Genomic DNA, 19424 nt, shown 5'->3' on the forward strand with positions numbered 1-19424 from the left:
ACCTCCCTCTTAATTTTGCTTTGAACCTAAAACTGCTCTAAAAAGTGTTTTTAGAATAAAACAAAACAAAAAACCAAAGTACACTGAGAGCAGAGAATAAACTGGGGCCTTGGGATAAAGGGGAGCTAAAAGAAGGGTGGATGGTAAGCAGAGCAGCAGTGAGTACCTTACTGTCGAGCTTTTTCATGGTGACCAGGTCCAGGGACTTCAGAGAATGTCCAGTAGGGGCAATGAAGTAGAGGCACGCGTGGATCCTGGTGTCGTGGTAGTTGAAGAGAGAACGTTTGATCTTCAGTTCCTCTTGCAAGTAGGCCTCAAATTGGGCATCAATATATTCCACTATCGGCTTATAGCTAGAATGCAGAAGAAGGTTTTTAAAAACACATTTTCAAAGCAGCATGTTTCTCGTCTCAAACCTCTTTCTCAGTTCAGCGTGGCACACTCCTCCAGAACAGTCTTCAGTGGCTCCCTCTTCCCTAAGAGCTAAAGCCCAAGCTCCTCACCTCGGCACCCCATGCCTTCCGGCATTTCTCCAGGCTCATCTCTCCCCCTCCCTCCCTGCCTTTCTGCCCCAGCAAGGCACCAGCCCGTGGAGCGGCCCCACCCAGCAAGTTCTCACCTGCCCCTAGCTGGAACAGTCTTCTTTCTATTCTCCTGGCTAACATTCATCCTTTGAAACAGAGATTATACATATGTGGAGCACGCTGTCACTGCCCCCACGGCACCCATGAAGATACTGCTAAGAGGTTGTGGCATTCTTTCCTGCTGGGCCAAAACTGAGCCTCAAAATCTGTCCCAGTGAAGTGACTCTGACGGGCTCTACCAACTGACTGCATTGATGCACAAAATGAAACTGTCTGTGATTTCAGGATACGGCCTCACCACCTGCTGGGAGCTCTTCCCCAGTGCTTTGCCCTGTGCCTCCAGGGACGAGGAATCTGTGCTCTCATAAAGCCCTGTGCACATTCCATAACTTCATCCATCAACTGAAGTGACTGCACTATTTTGATCTTAAAGATTCCTTCCGATTCTAAAATTCTATGATTTGAAGGTAAACTCTGTAACCCTCTCTTCTCACCAAATCGTAATTCAAATCTGTTTTGGATAATTAGGTATGATTCTATTAACTGACCATAAACACAAGCATTAGGAGCATATTAGGAATACATATTCAATAAACCACATGTTCTCCAGGGATGAACCTGACATTAGGTCACCGTGGAAAAGCCATGAACCCTTTCAGGTCTCCAAGGGGACTGCTCAGAAGTCAGCGTCAGCAGCAATGAGACTGGTCTCTTAGGGATGCAATGAGTTAACTCTCCCCAAACTTACCACCTTGCTGGGGAATGATTTAAGCTTTAAGAAAAATAAAAACCTTTCAACACTCAACTCCCTGACCCATAAATTAAACTGAAATTCTTGAAAGGGAACTATAAATCTTTTATAACGATGACAACCCTAAGAGAGTGCCCTAAGAGAAAAAAACAAACAAAAAAAAACCTAAAAACAAAACAAAACATCAAATTTATGACCAAAACCAAAAGCAATAAAAAAAAAAAATTTTTTTTCTGAGGAAGATTAGCCCTGAGCTAACTGCTGCCAATCCTCCTCTTTTTGCTGAAGAAGACTGGCCCTGAGCTAACATTCATGCCCATTTTTCTCTACTTTATATGTGGGACGCCAACCACAACATGGTGTGCCGAGCGGTGCCATGTCCGCACTCGGGATCTGAACCGGCGAACCCCGAACAGCCAAGAAGCGGAACGTGTGCACTTAACCACTGCGCCACTGGGCCAGCCCCTAGAAAAAAGTTTTTGATGATATTTTGCCTTGGTGGTTTATCACAAGCCATTGATTCAATTTGAGCAAACCCTCTAGAGATTTAAAGAAAAGGTAGAATGTGCCTCAGCAATAATAGTTCTAAATATGAAAACAGAAATCCCAATAAATTCCAATAGAAAAGATGAGCAAGCGGTAAGATTCTTCTATGCTTTCCAATTTTAAAATACTGGCAGGTATTACATAACAATAGCAATGATCATTATTATTATAGGATAGTCATATAGAATGGTGGTTAGAAGCATGGATTCAAACCAGATCGCCTAAAACCAAACTCCAACTCCACAACTTACTAGCTACGTGATTTTGGGCAAGTTACTAAACCTGTGTGTCTCGATGTCCTCATGGGTAAATCTGATATAGTATATCATAGAGCTATCATGACAAATAAGTGAGCAAATATATGTAAAAGGCTAGCACATAAAAGTAAGATATCACTTTCATAGTGATATAATAAACAAAAAATAATATAATCAACAAATAAGAGAAAGGCAAGCCTGACTTTAAAAAAGACAGAAAAAAAAAAAAAAAGGAACTTAGAATCACCTGGCTCCGGGGTAACCATTCAGCTACTGAGCTCCTGCCCTGCAGGGAAGTGGACCAGGCCGCTGCAGTGAGGTCCACCCATGCCCTGTCAGCCCGGGGCCTGACCCTTCCGTCTCCTGACACTGAGAATGTGTTTGGGCAATCAGGGTCCTTTCGCAGCACCCTCTTCACCCCAAGGAGAGGAAAAGCAGCTCACAAGCAGCCATTCCTTCCTGCCTCCCCAGTTCCTGACTTAGAGGTTCTCCGCACCCCCTCCCCAACAGTGGTCCAAGTCTGTTTCTTTCTGTTAATTTCCCTTTTTGCTTCTGGTTTGATTCTGATCCTCAAAGATTACAGGAGGCATAACATCTCTTCTTTTCCAGTGAGGAACGCTTTCTGCCCTGGAGTCAATATAGCCAGAGATCTTTTGTTCTCCTCTTACATCTCAGGCTTCATCTGCCTCCCGGTTAGACAGTTCTGGCCAGTCTTTCAATCTCCTTCTTTTTCCTCTATGTGGTCTCCCTGGAAGACCATTTATTCTCTTGTTTCACTTACCATCTATCTGATGACGATTCACAAATCTCTACTTCCCACTCAGATCTTTCACCCAAGTTTCAGACCCATGCGTCCAACTACTTACCAGATATTTCCATTTGCTCTTCTAACTAAATGTGTTCAAAATCAAACTCCATCTGACCCGCGAACGCACACTCCCCTATGTTCCTTAGCACGGTGAATGGCACCTCCATCCACCACCAAGCCAGAACCCTGGTATTCAACCCAGAGACCTCGTCTCTGACCTCCCACACACAATCAAGCATGAAATCCCATCAATTTTACCTTCTATATCATTATTAACAAATAAAAGAAATGTATTCCAGGAAAGCTATTTACCAAAATCACTATTCCCTGTGTTCAAGATTTAATTACATTGATGAAACAGTTTCTTGATGAATAACAAGTCAGCCAAGTGGTTTGTACTCCCCTTCATAATCCTTTAAACAAATTCTCTGCTCCTCTCTCCTACTCCTTTCCACTTCTTATCTACAGTCACAGTCATAAAGATAAAGAAGCTTAATCCCAATTTTGCTTTTTGCTAGTTTCCATTCTTACGGAAAGGACACCCATTTATATTCTGTTTGGCCAATTCAAAGTTCTCTGGATTGTAACCATATCCAGCAGAAGAAAGCAGGGGAGGGCAGATCAAATCTAGCCCGTACAGTTTCACATAATTTCCTTTAAGACATGGGGATATTCCTTTTTACCCACCACTCATTTTTTTCATATATCTCCAGCCATAAAAAACACCATAAAATGACAGAGGTTGACCCTAAAATTGATGGACAGAAAAATTTTATACAATGTTTTCTATCTACCCAAGCTACCCACTGATCATTCTTGCAAAATAGCCAAAGCCATCATTCAGGGACTGACTCTCCATTTTATATATGATCAGATGCCTACCATATATTTTCTCTACCTTGCTATCTGTTAGTCAAAGCTAGTTTTCCTTATCTCTCAACTACCTCCACCAGAAAGTGTGATAAGAATAGAGCTTAAAGACCAAATAGTCTACTTCACTACCATTTTATAACTCTGATAAAGATCTGTGAGTTTGGATTCTCTCTCAGTGGATTTCAATCATCCACGCTTTTCAGGGCTGAGTATCATTACAGTTAGTGATATGCCATTGACATGCATTCTCCCATCTCCCAAATGTGGGGCAAACAAATTATTCTATTTCCAATTCTACAGCAAAACTTGGTTTCCCTTCTTCTCCAGACCCCTTTCCTTCTTTTTTTTTTTTAGGAAGATTAGCCCTGAGCTAACATCTGCCACCAATCCTCCTCTTTTTTGCTGAGGAAGATTGGCCCTGGGCTAACATCTGTGCCCATCTTCCTCTACTTTATATGTGGGATGCCTACCACAGCATGGCTTGACAAGCAGTGTGTAGGTCTCCACCTGGGATCCGAACTGGTGAACCCCGGGCCTCTGAAGTGCAACGTGCAAACTTAACTGCTGCATCACTAGGCCAGACACCTCCCCTGCCTTCTTCACTGATGAGGACAGACAGCAAAGCAGGGAAGGTCTTAAACCACAAAGAGTTAATCATGCTATTAAACATAACAGGAAATCTTACCAGAGTCTCTTCCTGCCTCCTTCTAGCTAGCCTGGTCCCAGGCAGATAATGATGCAGGAATGCTGACATGTCCAAAGCCTACATAAACAAACTGGGACATTCTTGAAGTCTTGCACCGATGGCAGAAAAGCTTGCCTAATCCCCAAAGTAGTAAAAATAATCATGGGTCTAAAGAAACACCACATCCCTTCCCATACGGTTACATATGAATGCAAAAATCCATATCCCACTTCCAATTTTTGGATGGAAGCACGGGCTGTCTAAATAACTATTTTAAATAATAATCATTGTGGTTTATAGTCAAGAGTGTCAACAATGCCTTCTGGGGCACAGAGTTCTAAATGCCGCTTAAAGAGGTTATGCAACAGCTGTCAAGAAATTTCAGAAGAAAAAATATTTGGTATCTAGGTTAGGTTAATATCACACTTCCTCTCTTCTAAGTCTCCTTGGAAACTATTATTTGACCCAAATGAGTCAGATAATTTCTTAAAGAGGCCTCCAGCTGCAAACATGAGGATTGGCATCGTATAGGGCACCTGCTATTCAGTACCGGGAGTGAAAACCCACCAGCCTGAGAGACAGTCCCATTCAGAGGAGAAGCAACAACTTAGTGGCAGTGCTGAGACATTGACTCTGAGCTGGAACAGCACATGGAATCTTAGCAGCAAGATGCTGGAAGTCAGCTCTCATTCCTGCAAGAAGGGATCCTGAAAAGGCCCAGTTGCTGTCTTCCAATCAGGGAGTGCACAAGCATCCCTAACCCCGGGGAGAAACCTGTGCAGATCGGAGGCGGAGATACGCGGCGCTCCCAGGGTGCACTGCGATCGCGCAATGACCAGGAGACGCCAGTGGTCTCCCTGCCTCCCACAATGCACCTGTGCTCTTTTTTTCTTGTCGCTAGGTTTTCTCTTGTCTATTTCACTAGGCATTACAAACAGCCTTCAGGCAGTAATGTCTCCATCGCTCCTTGGCATTGAGGCCATAAATTAAGAGCAACTGCTCAGCTGCAGGACAGCCTGGCTGTCCCTCACTCCAACACAATGTACAGATAGTCCATTTTGACAGATGCAAAATAAAATCTTTCTCACTATATCCAACAATTGCTCCTGTTGTTACAGGACAATGTTTACTGACAAACATTTAAATTGCTCTATAGATAAAATAGAGCTCAGTGCTCAGCTAGAGAATAAATTAAATATTTCTCTGTCATTACTATGATGCTCAAATATATCAGGGATAGTTAAAATGTATCTAGGCAATATATATTTCTATATAAAAGTGGTTCGAGTTCCTCTTTATAAAACACATGCATATAACATACCCAATTTTGAGGAAAATGGAAAAAAAAAAAAACCCTGGCACTAATGAAGTTTCTGAGCCCTAAGCAAATATATCATAATTTATTGATTTGGTGTTTTATTCCCATAAAGCTGTCAACTACACAAAAAAATGTCTCTGGAAGCCCCCTTATGGAATGATCTTTGGGCCTGGGAGTTTTATTTTAACTTCCTCAAACTTCTTTTGAGAATGAACATAAGATTTAAATAGTCATAGGGCATTTGAAGTTGAGATTGATGAATAGGATGGGTGATCCTGAGAAGGAGTGTGAACGATATTTGGGGACTGAGATTAACATATGGGTGTACACCAGGAAATTTTAGGGATTAACAACTTCCCTCAAATAAGGGCATACAGCAATTCAGAGGAAAGAGCCAAATTTACTTGGCTTTATAAATTGAGGATGTGAGTTTTATCAAAATAAAACCCTTACTATATTATTTTATAATTAGATCATCAAGATTATATAAACCAGTTTAGAATGAATACATAAGATTGACTTAGAGCTAGCAGTTTCTATCTACGTACAAACTATTGGACCAAAATTCTGAAAAAATATTTTATTTCTTAAGCAGGTTAAACATGTCTTTCTTCTACGTCTACACAGAAGTTTGTTGTATATATTACCTAATTAGCCAAACAAACCCTCGCTGGATAGAGAAGGAAACTTAAATCTAATCAACCTGGATTCCTCATTAGGCTTGACTGAAACCACAATCATTATTCAGACTCAATTTGGTCATTCTGCACCCAGTGTGCTCCCCAACTCTGAGCAGCCTTCAGGAAGACCCAGACAATTCACCAAAGAACTCAGAGTGCCTCGTGCCACAGCACTAGCATCAATATTAAGATCCCACACTGGCTAGAAATTAATTAAGATTTTTCCAACTGATCTTCCATAAAAATGCTTTCTTCACGTTGGGATTTTAGGAGCTAATATTACTTTTGTCAAAGCCATCAGAATACAGGAAAACTCCTATTATTACCACACCCCTCTTCCAGGCTTAGCCTTTCACAAGGCCCTTCCTTAGGCCTCTAACCTAAGAACAGGACTACACAGTATCACACTAGAAGAGAGTTCAGAGGAAATCTAGTGTAATTCCCTTAAAGGGAGTAAATTGCCACGGTCCCATAGCTTGTCACTGGCAGAATCCAGACTACAATGGGGGTATCCTAAATCCTGGGTTGTGGCTTCTTGTGCAAAACACGATGACTCTCAGTTTTCACTCATATCTATAAGAATTTGGGGATTAGCTCAGATATCCCAACCTGCCTCAGAGGCTAGGCGCATGTGGCAGATGCTCATTCCGAACTCCTTTTGCTTTTTACTGCCTTCTTATTTTGCAGAGTTGAAAAAACCAAAAACTACATTTCCCAGACTCTCTTGCAGCTAGTGTTCTGAATGTGGTCTATTTTCTGCCAAGCAGACGCAGCCATACCAGACCTGGAGGCAGGGAGTGAGCAACACAAGGCAGAGGCCACAAACAGGGAAAAGGGTTCTTCTCGCAAGACATGGGAAAGGCATTGGTTATCTGGGACAGATTTGGTGGCAGTTCTAGGGGCCTCTCCCCAGCATCACAGTTACCAAGCTCTATGAGGTGGCTGGTGCAGGGGTCTCTGCTACCTGTCCTGTGGGGTGTTTCTCCAGATTGCCTTTCCTGGTGGGAAAGCCCCCAAACCTGGTTCTATGAGTCTCCTGGAAAAATGCCATAAGCTGGCTTATTCCTTCTAACAAATCTCTTTTCTGCTTCCACTAGCTGAAATCAATGACAATAGCTGATTCTGACCTGAAGGAAGAATATTCTAAGAAAATTTCTCAGAGGAAAAGAATGTCATATCTTTTAGGAGATAGAAGACCAAGGCTCACAACTAGTGAATATTTAGTCTTTGCATTTCCCAGGGACGGGTCCTGCTGTCTCCTCATCCATTTATATCCCCACAAAATCCCAAGACGTACCTGTCATCTTTATTTATCTGGTCTCCAAATCCCACGGTGTCAACGATGGTTAACTTCAGCCGTACATTGCTTTCCTGAAGCTCATAACTTCTGGCTTTTAACCGGACACCTGGTTCGTTGTGAGTAGCTGGGTCACTTTCAAATTTGGTGTTGAATAAAGTGTCCATTAACGTGGATTTGCCAATGCCTGTCTCACCTACACGACCACAAGGGAGACATCAGAGAACATGTCAATGCCTCTCAGATATTAGTTTACTTCATCAGGAGTTTTTCATAATCATGTTCGTAAAATTTTTTTAAAAGTCAGTATCACCAGAAATCCCACTACAAAGAGATAGTTCTTTCCATGTGTGATCTATGGAAGACCTCCCTAGAAATGCCTGAATGAATTTCAGAAACGATTTAGCAGAAAAGATCTTGAACTTAACAGATCAAGATGCTCTTCTCTACCTCTGGATAGAGAAACAGAACCTGTAACCTTGCCTGTGGTCAGTCTGTACATTACAAAGACATAAACCATATCTCTTCCTCCCCTAAAGGTTGGTGTGTAAAACTATATTACTTTTTTAAAAAAAAAACTATATTGCTGAGTTTCTGTTACTAGAGGAAAAACAGACTGATTCCATTTATATTGAATTATCTGATACCATCTAATGTTGTTGAAAAGAATTACATTTTTCAAAACAGCACTCAACAATGACAGCAATAATAACAAACCCAGAGTGTTCACTTTGTGCCAGGCCTGTGGCAAGAGCTTCAATGCATTATCTCATTTAAACTCTGCTACAGCCCCAGTGAAATAGGTACTGTTTCTTCCCTCTTACAGAGGGCACATTAAGGCTTAGATAAGGTTTAAGTAACTCGCCTAAAGTCACATTAAGTGGCAAAGCCAGGGTTCTAACAACTATACTCGACTGACACAGCATCCTGACTTCACTATTACTGAGAAAACTGACTGCCTCATATTTCCCAGTTACACTTATCAGTCTGGGAGAATCCTCCATATTATCTCCATTTTTACTTTCCTATTCAGCTGAAGTCAAGATGGCAAATGTTCGTTAGTTTTCCCAGTTTCAGGGTGATGTCTGTGACAATGAAATTAAATGATATTAAATGACCTGCAACAATGGCCTTATTAATTCACATTGATAATTCAAGTCAGTAATTGTTTACTGAGGCCCTAACATATGCAAAGCAGAGTGACAGGTACTGGCACCACTACACCAAACAAATGGTAAGATTCAAATGTGGAGCCATGGAGAACTTTGGTTTAAGTTCGAAATAAGACCAATAAAATCTTTCACAACACTAATTCCTATGTTGAGTCAAAAATAGTTAGCAATGAGAAAGACCCTTGTCACAAGTCGTGGTTGAGTGTGTGATGGTGGAAAGAGGGAGGTAGAAATCAACAAATATTATCCAAAGGGATGCCTTTTTTTTTTAATCTGGAAAATCTCCCAATTAGACTTCTAGCTCAATTTAAATATGCCCATATAGTGCAGCCCTTTCAACAAATCTCAATCCCATGATGTTCCCAGGAACAGTGCCTTTTCTACAGGATTGCTATAATGACTTTCAGGATGGTAACAATTTCATGGGACAAAGAGTTCTGGGATTTGTAGCCTTAGGGCAACTCTCCCAGTGTAATGACAAAATCCACTTCCTAATTAGAAGTTCTGTATTGCTCACTGCTCTCCAACATCATGCAAAAGTAGAGCAGGTTGGACTCTTTCTGGATCTGAGCTTTCTCTAATTAGAAGCCTTATGTGGTTTGCCACTGACTACAATGATTCACTTATAGGACAAAAGTTGTTCAAGTACATTGGCCTTTTTCTTTAACCTTGCCCATTGGGCCCCTGACACATCTAAGATCAAAGAATGTCCTCCTTCATGAGGCTTCATTCAGCCGGTATTTTTCCAGTGCCTACTGTGTGCCAAGCTCTGTGCCACGTTCTGGGAATACGGTAATGAACTAGCCTGAAATGCTATTTTCCCATAGTTTAGAATCTGACCTGGAACATGACTGAATACCAATCAGACTCTAATTTATCATTAAGGGAACAATATTCTAAGTGTCTGCCATAACCACATATCTCTTATGAGCAAGACCATACTTTACTCCCTGTGACCTTGCTAGTGACCACAGGTAACTGGACCAGGGCTAGCCCCCTGACCAAAAGCACCCATTTAAGCCTAAGCATTATGCTCTGGGAAAGTGCTCCATACTGGACAGTAACTTGTCTATCCAATCAGAGCTTTTCTCTTTGGGAATTTGAATGAGAGATATACAATCTGCACACAAGGCGACGTCATGAAAAAGAAAAGATACACAGAGAGAAGTCAACGAGCAGAAGCCATGAGGCAGCAGAGGCTATAAGTAAATAGAAGACATGTTGATAGACCATTAGCTGGGAATATAGCAGAAAGAGAGCAGAGAGATACAGTAGAGCTTATTATCAAATTTATTCATTAATTATACTTAAGTACTTACTATGTCACAAGCATAGGTGCTGGAGATAAAATGCTGAATACCGACAGACAACTGGCATTGCTTGAACTTCTGTAATATCCTGAATGTCATCCCAGACCTCCATGAAGTCTGGATGGGTGATAGTTGAGACTGTTTCCTGTCTTCCTTATTTTCCTGAATATTCTTACAAAAAAGGTCCATCAACAAAAGAAATCTACACTAGTCTCTGCTCCCTAATGTGATGGAGCTCAATAAGCTCATATCCATGATTCATGGCTCAACAAAAATAACTTTGAGCAAAACAAACTTACTATGTAATGGATACAGAAACAAAACAGAGTTCTCACCCTTAAGATATTTACAGTCTGGTAGGCAATTCAATACTGAAGGCTCTGGAGTCATTTTAAGTACTGCTACATGTGTAACGTTCTCAAGAACAGCAAACTTCTTTTCAGGATTTACCTATTTTCGGAACACGGACAAAGGGACCACAGCAGAACCACCTTATTAGGTCTTCTCAATAGAAAATGACCCATTTAACTTTCATCTCTTTCCCTAAAAACAGCAAAAAGTTTACAGGGCAAGGATTCTAGGTTACCTGGACAGGACCGAAATGACCATCCCATTTCACACGGTTGAGATTTAGTAAAGCACATGTGAATCAGAACACCATGGTGCCGGCTTTTTTTTTTTTTTTTTTAAAGACAAGTTAATTCTAATTATCATTTACATTAAGGTGGAAATTATGAACAACTAGCACTCCAGCCCCTACTTCCAGTACAGGGTTCATCAATGGGTTGGAAAACCACTGTTCCTCTAAATTTGGGGATGTTTTGCTTTCCATTTCCATGCCCGGTGCTTTTAGGAGCCGTAAGGAGACACAGCCACTCTAGCAGCAGTGTGATTGACCACAGCGGTACGGGAAGAAATGACAGCTTTTGGAATAAAAGGAATTAGAGAAGGAGGGGAGCTTTTCAATGCATTAGTTTTTGAGGCCTCTCTCCAGCCTCAGAAAGTAGGGCACATTCTTTACTTCTGGGGACCCACAAGAGCAAAAAGGCTTCTTTCTAACTGAGTAAATGAAAGACTACTAGGCATAGGTTCCAATTCAAACCAAAGAACAATAATAATATTTTGAGAAAATTAATGACTAACACCCACTTGGAAGCACTTCAGAACTCCCTTGCAGAGTATCTGATCAGAGTAGGCATTTATTAAAAGCTAAGAGAAAAGAAAAATGATCCTGGCGATAACTTATACTGAGATGTGTCACTTTGGTAGATTTTTCAGAGTTTGTTTATTGCTATAAATTCATGTGCCTGAACACTCAGTTGTTAGAATAATTAGAGATTACTCTTGAAGCGCCATCTGTGGCTTCTGTTTTTCCTTCTCCCGCCAATGCCGGTGAACATGACACCGCATCACGGTGGAAAGCTGTCCTACTTCTTCCATTCTATTCTCAGGCTTATTTAAACCACAAGCTCTAAGTTGGACATAAACAACAAGAACAACAAAAACCCAGAAGGATTGTGTTATTAATTAGAAGGTAATTGTAGACTGATCAAATAGTTGATCTATGATTCAGCATCTTTTACTCTGATTGCCAAGACTGGCTACTTGGATAACTATCCCAGTAACTGTGCAAGAAGGCCTGCCTGCCTCCCCAATCTGGTCTAGATTTTATTCTTGGGTGGAGCCAGATAATCAGAGAGCTATGCACCTAAGCTCTGTTGTTTTAACTCCTCATAGAATTGCCTTTGATGAAACACGCTTTGGCTAATACCACCAGCCTGCATGAGGGACTTGAAAGAATAGCATGCGACACTTGGCATTGCACAGATCGACTGCACTGATCAGGGGATGCTCAAGAGTCCAGACCTCGATTCAGTGACATCCACCATCTCTTTTTCTGAAAATGTCCCAGGTGAAACTGTGTTTCATTTGGAGCAACTATTTTGTTTTTACTTTATAGATATCTAAATCTGTCATTGTTAAACTATACCTTGTGTTTGGCACATAATATGTGTTCAGTAAGTATCTGTTGAATGAATGGATTTCCTCCATGCTTTGACCACCAGCTGACAGACAGATGTCTTCCTGATGGAATTAATTGCTACAGGCAGGCCTGATGGCTTTGAGTTCTGACTCTATCCCTGGCTTCACTTTATTTTCTGGGGTTAATTTTATCTTTATTCATTTACTCATTGATTTCACCCTGTAAACCACTTCATATCCTTTCCTGGAAAAGCAAGATGGGATAGAAATGTTTAAGATTTGACTGTGAAATTTCAAAGTTTATGTTGACACAAAGCGTTGGCTAAAATGATCTTAAACTTATTTGTTTTCTATTCCTCTTCTGTCATCCCCTCAAAACAATTATGGATGAATTATTTTTAAAAATTTCTATTTTCAGAATGTATTATTAATTTACTTTGACCCTATTGAATTGATTCCTCTTCAAAAGCAGGGATGTTGCAGTATTTTATCCATCTTTGTATATGCATAAAGAATTGACACACAGTGCTTAAGTTTCTTACAGAGCTTGCGTCATTTTGTAAAAGGAATGAGAAAGATATATAAATCTAAAATTGTGAAGAAAAGCTGAATACTAATTTAGATTGTCTGGAGAAATAGAGCATGGGTAAGAAAAGCTTTTATTTAAACTACAGTGCAGCTTTGGGGGTGATTTAGTGTGTTGTAAGCAGGATGGAGAGTGGGAGACCATGAACTCCTGGAGGTTCTGGTTCCCGATTTGGCATCAAGAATTCTCTTTGCGGTTAAGTGAACACTAGTCTCCCTCTCTTTATTCCTTCTTTCCAGGACTCAGTGGAGATGCCATCTAATACCAGACATTTAATTCAGTGCCTCTAAAACCAGACTAAGCTTGTGCCAGGATTAGTTTCTGCCCTGATTGGTTTCCTCTGTTTGCAAATTATAGGCTCTTACCACAAAACAAAATTATGATTCTAAGACCTTTTTGATAAACATCATCAGTTTCCTTACTAGGATCATAATTTTTTTTTAAAAGTCCTCTCTTCCCTTCCATATTTATCTCATTAAAATAAAGTAATGATGCTATAAACACTACATACACTCATACTATGTAAAAATACAAATGGACAGTAGGATGACAAGGAGAAAAGAAAGTATCATGGATACTCTTAAATACGACACCTACTCCTCTAAGTGGCTGTCAAAATGTTTTGATTAACTAAAATGCGCTTTCATAGACTCTTATTTTAAAAATAGATGGACCATTAATTGAAAGTGAGCGTTGTTTTCTTACACGGACATTTTGCTATAAAGTATTTGTGGTAAAGGGATCTGATGTATTCTACCCTCTGAGAATAGGTATGCCGAATACTTCATGCTGACACCCCGGTCTCCCAAAGAGCTAATGCTGGCTCCAACCAAAGGGCTCCAGAGAGTTCTAGAAAAGACCCTGGACAGCTAGATATACTGGCACGGAAGGATAGCCAGGACTTACTGTGGAGTAAAAAAATAAAAATAAAAATAAAATGCAGAAGAATATGAACAGCATGATCTCATTTGTGTAAAACCAAAACAAAAATAGTTATGTAATTGTGAGGGAGCAGTTTCTATCTGTCCAGGCTGTCTCTCCCACGCCCAGTCTCCTTTCTGATCAGGTTGTCTTTCCTATAGGGAACCTCTTGTGTTTTGGGGTAGACTAACCCCATCTCCCACCCTGAATGGGCATGTGACTCAGCCCTGGTCAATCAGACACATCCTGTGACTGTTCAGTGAAACTTGTCAGGAATGGCTTATTCTTCCTCTGGGAGTTGCTAAACTGCCAACACTGCTGGAGGCCATGCTATCTCCATGAAGAAAAAGCCAGAACATGAAGCCAAGCAGAAGCAAGTGGGATCAAGAATTCTTTGAATCTTCAGAGCCAAGTGTTCATAATCACGTGATTCACTATATTGCCTTTTTAGTGTGTTTTGGGGTTGAGGAAGAGTCTTAACTGAGTTTAAATTGGATTTCTGCAATTCTCTATGGAAATTTTCCCAACATAAAAACATTCAGAGAAATGCAACATTACTAGGTTTCAAGATGGAGAAAAGGGTCCAAGAGCCCAGGAATGCAAGAGCCTCTAGAAGCTGGAAAAGGCAAGGGAATGGATTCTCCCCTGGAGCTTCCACGAAGGAATGCAGCTCTGTGCCTCGATCTTAGCCTGGTGAGACACATGTGGGACTTCCACAGAACTGTAAGATAATACATTGGAGTTTCAAGCCACTGAAAATAATTTCCAAGTACAGAAAGATGTAGAGAGTTTCTGGAAGGACTCCATGGAAATGAGAGTGGGAAAAGAAAAGGGAGGGGTTATAATTTTTTTTTAACAACAAATGTATTATTTTAATTAGTTTGAAAAACTAATTTTCAACATGTTTAGGAATGGAACCAGAATAAAAATCTAATAGTCATAGGTATCATCACCCACCCAGGAAAGTCAGAATAGCAGCTGCTTTACAAATCCAACAGGGCAGCATGGATGTGACTTGCTAGGAATTCCAACTAGCATCATAATTGTGTTATTTAACACAAGGGGTCAGCCAATGAGCCAACATACTCGACTGCACACCACATACCAGGTCAAACCAGGTCCTTCGAGCAAGCCCAATCCCCTGGAAGCTCTACCCTACTTGCAGGGGCTGTGACATAACTGTCACATGTGTTCTTGAAGCTGATTTCACAGACAGGGCTGGGGGAGGCAGGGAAGAGAAGCCAGAATAGTAATTGGCCTACAATTTAGCACACTTTCAATAGAAAAATCAACAAATTGCCAACAAATTGCTATGCTAATGAAGACTTGCCCTGCTCTGCAGTGAGCATTTACGTAAGAGAAAAGACAACTCATTTATGCCACGCTAGAACTAGCTGCCATTCAGGAGGGCCCCTGCTGAATTTTAAATGGCTTCATGTAGGGAAAAGGGAAAAGCATGAGAGCTGGCTGCTTTGGTCAAGTTTCTCTCCAGTCACTGTCTTACCCAGTGCTTAAGACATAATGCCAGAGGGCAAGCTGGGCTAGTGCACAGTCAGCTGTGGCCCTCCACCAACCGACGCCCAGGGCAGAGGCTACATTCAATATGTTCCTCACAAGGTTTTTCAAAAAGGAAAATATCTGCCCCTCCTCCCAATAACTAACAAATTAAAAAATAGTGGTTCTTGCATTAAACACACACCTTTTCTAAATTCACTTCATTTTACTTGGAAAAGAGAAGTAAGTCTGGTACATTCTGCCAAGCTTTAGGGGAAGGACGATCCACTTGGCTGCGTATAGAATTCCTCTTGGTCTGTCTCAGAAGTATATGCCCCGAGGATGATGGCAATGTCACTGCTGCACAGCAGCATAGCAAGTCACGCATCAAGAGTGACAGAGAGGTGAGGGAAAGGCCATTATCCATAACATTCCAGGGACATTTCTGCTTCAGAACAACAGGAGATTTATATTTCTACCTTCCTCTTTTTTCCCCCACCTTCTTTTCTGCTTTCCTCTCTTTAATTTAAAAAGGATATGGCCAGAGAGAAGAAGAAAAATACCAAAGGCTAGAGGCGTAGACTAACGCATAACATTTAAAGGGTATGAATAAAACATACTGAGGATGCAGATAAATCAGGTCTCTTTGGCCTTTCCATTTATCTACCAGGAATAAACAAAGGTCAACTTTAGATTCCAATTTAAGGACAAAAGTTTAATTTGATAATTCAGGTATAAAATTTATTTCAAATATAAAATAGAATTTTAAATTGTCTTTTGCTCTAAAAGCAAAAATTTTAAACACTATAAGTTTATTAAAGCAAAGCAATTTCAGGCAGCACATCTTTAAAAAGACTTCAGTGGAGGTTACTATTGCAGTGTAGTCAGAGACTCTAGAAACAAATTCTTAAAATGCTTCTCAGTGATCTTATCATGTGCGTACATCTCAGTTCCTTCTTTCAACTTCCTGTAGTCTAGTTAGGGTCTAAGTCCCTCCCCCACCAAAAATTAAAATGTGTTTTAACAAAAATATTAAACTGATCACTTGTTTGACTATGTGACACACAAAGCTTACAAAGCATTTACCCAATTACAAGTCTCAAACTGTGTGACATATAGAGTATGGGTATTATTGCCCTGCTTTACTCATGGAAAAAGAGTAAAAATATCATTCTCCTAATTTCCCTGAAATGTGCTCCTCTGACAGTCACCTGCCAACACCTATGGGTCAGACTCCTTGCTCGGCAGCAAGTGGTAAGTCACTTACCAACACATAGGATGTTGAAACAGAATCCTTGAGAAGTAGACTTGTTGACCAGCTGGTCAGGGAGACTGTCAAACCCAACATGGCCAGAAAGGGACAAGTTTCGAAGCTCTTCATTCTGGAATTTCAAAGGGGAAATGTTTGAGAATCCATGAACCATGCCACCTGCGTATCACACATTACAGACATTACCCTCTCCTTCCTCTCTTCTTGACACGCATGGAAAAAGGAGATTCCCTCTGTACCCACGCCCTCCCCTGGCTTCTACACAACTGGAAGTGCTAACAACTCCCAAGCCACGCTCTTCCCACACAATCACACTGACTCGCAAAGCAGACCACCTCCCAAGGCATCTCATTCCCTGTTCCAAGTGTACCAGTCCAGGGAAAGCTGAGCTTCTAGAGGTGGCTATTTCAGATATGCGGTAAGTGACATTAAAAACTCCAACCATTTTGATAGCTTCCAGCACTCAAGAAAAGCTTTCAGTTTACTTTGAACCCAGAGTGAAAAATAAGTAACACTATTCCAGCGACATGAAGGAGTTTCCGGAAGCTCACAGTAGAGGATACATATGTGTTACAATTAAGGAAATTCTGTAACCACTGTAATGCAACATGTTTAAAAGTACTCAGCACACGAATTGGTCCCATCTCTTCCGTTAGCTGTACGGGCTTCTTGGGGCTTCTCTGCTCTCGCCTGCACAGCTCCTAGCACAGGTTCTGCACTCACCCAGCCTTCTCCGAGTTTACGGAAGAAGACTGGGGTAAGGTAGTTATCACACATGGAAAAAGTTGGGTCACGTATCAGTTTTATAAGATGGTGCTGACTGCCTCCACAACTTTGAACACATCCCATGAATGTTGGAGATAATCTGTGAAACCTTTCTTTCCCAGGAAAACAGAGGTTAGCTATGGTCTTAATGACAATACCACAGCTATGGTTTGGCATTCCAGAAACTAGATGTTGAAAGCCTGTTTGAAAACAAGACACCTGGTATCCTGGTTGTGTTGCCAATGAAATTTATACTCAAAATACCGAAATTTGGTGAGAAAATGAGCCTCAAATTTTCATTTTTTAATAAAAAAGCAAAAGCTTCATACAAGATCACTTAGTCAATATTTTTTAAAAAAACTGGTTTTCATTATCCTCCTATTTGGGTTACATCACGATGAGAGTTTTTTAATAATCAAGGCCTGAGGCTCCATTTCCAAATCTCTATGGTCACTATATAGGCAGAGAAATGAGACTCCCTAAATGTAGTGATTTTAATGGAATGCTTTATGAATATAACGTCTGAGGTCCTTGCCAGCTTTAAAATTCTGATTCTGTGAAATAAGACTAAAAACCACCACAGTGCCCAAATACCATGGTGGCAGCTGCAGGTTTGAGGTCAATGGGACAGAGAACAGATGCCTCGTCTATGAATAGCTTCCTTGAAACCTGCCAACAGTGAATATGAGACTCAAGAGTCGGCACTTATCCTTGAACAGGATGGCATGGTCGACAGCTCACCAAACAGCTTCGGGAGCAGGCCCCAGTGGGCAGCAGTCCTGGTGGCCAGCCAGGCCTCCCAACAACACCACATGGCCCTAATTCTACTACCTGCCTCTTCCTCTTCAGATGCCTCAAAAGTTCAGACAGCAGGTATTTTTATGGTATTCACCACATCCGTCAAGACTTGGGGGAAGAGAATTTGAAATGAGTCTGGGTTATATTTAGAACTCTTTCCATCACAGCTGTGCAGTGGCTGTTGAGTATCAGGCTAGGAGAAGCCATCACATCAGCCTTCATTTCAGCTACATGACTGGCTTGAACAGTCAGCGAATGGCATGAAAGGAGACGAAGCAAGGAAGAACCATCATCCTACATTCCCTCTCTTATCTGCCATAATAATTCTTTTAATTTCCGGTGGGGAGGAAAGAGTGGTTTATTGCTCTGGATTCTGGATTGTTGGGTTTTTAGTTTCAGATATCCACCCATGAGCCAATCCTGGGAAAGAAGCAGAGTTAGTAATTATAGCTGTCATCCGAGAACCCAGTGCTCAGCATCTCATATTCTCACCATTTCCAAAACACGAGAAACCACCCACACACCCCCTGAGTATTTTTATACCCACTGAAAACCACATACAAAATGAAGGGTTATAAAAACAGTGTGGTCTTAAAATTTTTTTAATTTAAATTTATGTTGTCAAAGTCTCTGTCTTCTAACTTTGTAATATAAAATATGTAAATTTTGAATGCCACTTTTATTCCATAATTTGAGCCTAATTCTCTGCCTAGTATTAAAGGGATCCTGAGAATTATTGCCCATCAGTAAGTGATGGGGAAAAGGGAAATAAGAAGTTCTCCCTTCGGTTCATGAGCAGGCTTAGAAACTGTACAGCACTGTAGGAAATGTGAGAAGAGCTCTAACTCACACGTAGCAGCTGAACTGAATTCCTACACTCCAGCATGTTATGGTACCATGTTTAATGCTTCATGCCTTGGCTACCTCTATCCAAAGAACATGGGGTCGTTTTGAGTCTATAAGGCCTGGTCTGAGAGAATCTCATATATTCTCATGTCTTTACCACTACCACATACCTGGAAATGACTCTCAGAATTTTATCTCATACCGAACACCTGGCCTGTGTACCAGTTCTGAATTTCTGTCAAGGAGGCAGTTCTCTTGGGTTGTCCCATCTGTACCTCAAACCAATGTTGACAAAACTGAAATCATATTCCTCTATGCCAAGCTCACCCCTACTCCAGAATCCCCTATTTCTGTTAATGGCACATGACTATGCTTGACACCCTCCCACCCTCTGCATCAATTTCAGTGTTGTCAATGCCCCCTCCTCCTCTTCTTTATTCCTACTACTTCAACAGCCTTCCAATTGGTCTTCTTGCCGCG

The 19424-nt window shown here is 41.0% G+C and overlaps 1 protein-coding gene across 10 annotated transcripts in view; it reads right to left on the reverse strand.

Annotated features, from left to right (window-relative positions):
• Positions 1–19424, reverse strand: part of SEPTIN11 (septin 11) — an 86136-nt gene that overhangs the window by 27270 nt on the left and 39442 nt on the right. For all 10 annotated transcript variants that reach the window (XR_011437517.1, XR_011437516.1, XM_005608691.4 and 7 more), the window contains 3 exons: positions 16533–16647; positions 7800–7995; positions 167–353 (listed from right to left, as the gene is read on the reverse strand). Coding sequence is in view for 8 of the 10 variants with exons in the window: in XM_005608691.4 (XP_005608748.1) it covers positions 167–353; positions 7800–7995; positions 16533–16647 (498 nt within the window). In the remaining 2 variants the exon portion in view is untranslated. The remainder of the gene's footprint in view (positions 1–166; positions 354–7799; positions 7996–16532; positions 16648–19424) is intronic.

Source organism: Equus caballus, chromosome 3, assembly GCF_041296265.1.
Source record: "Equus caballus isolate H_3958 breed thoroughbred chromosome 3, TB-T2T, whole genome shotgun sequence".
In the NCBI taxonomy this organism is placed as follows: domain Eukaryota; kingdom Metazoa; phylum Chordata; class Mammalia; order Perissodactyla; family Equidae; genus Equus; species Equus caballus.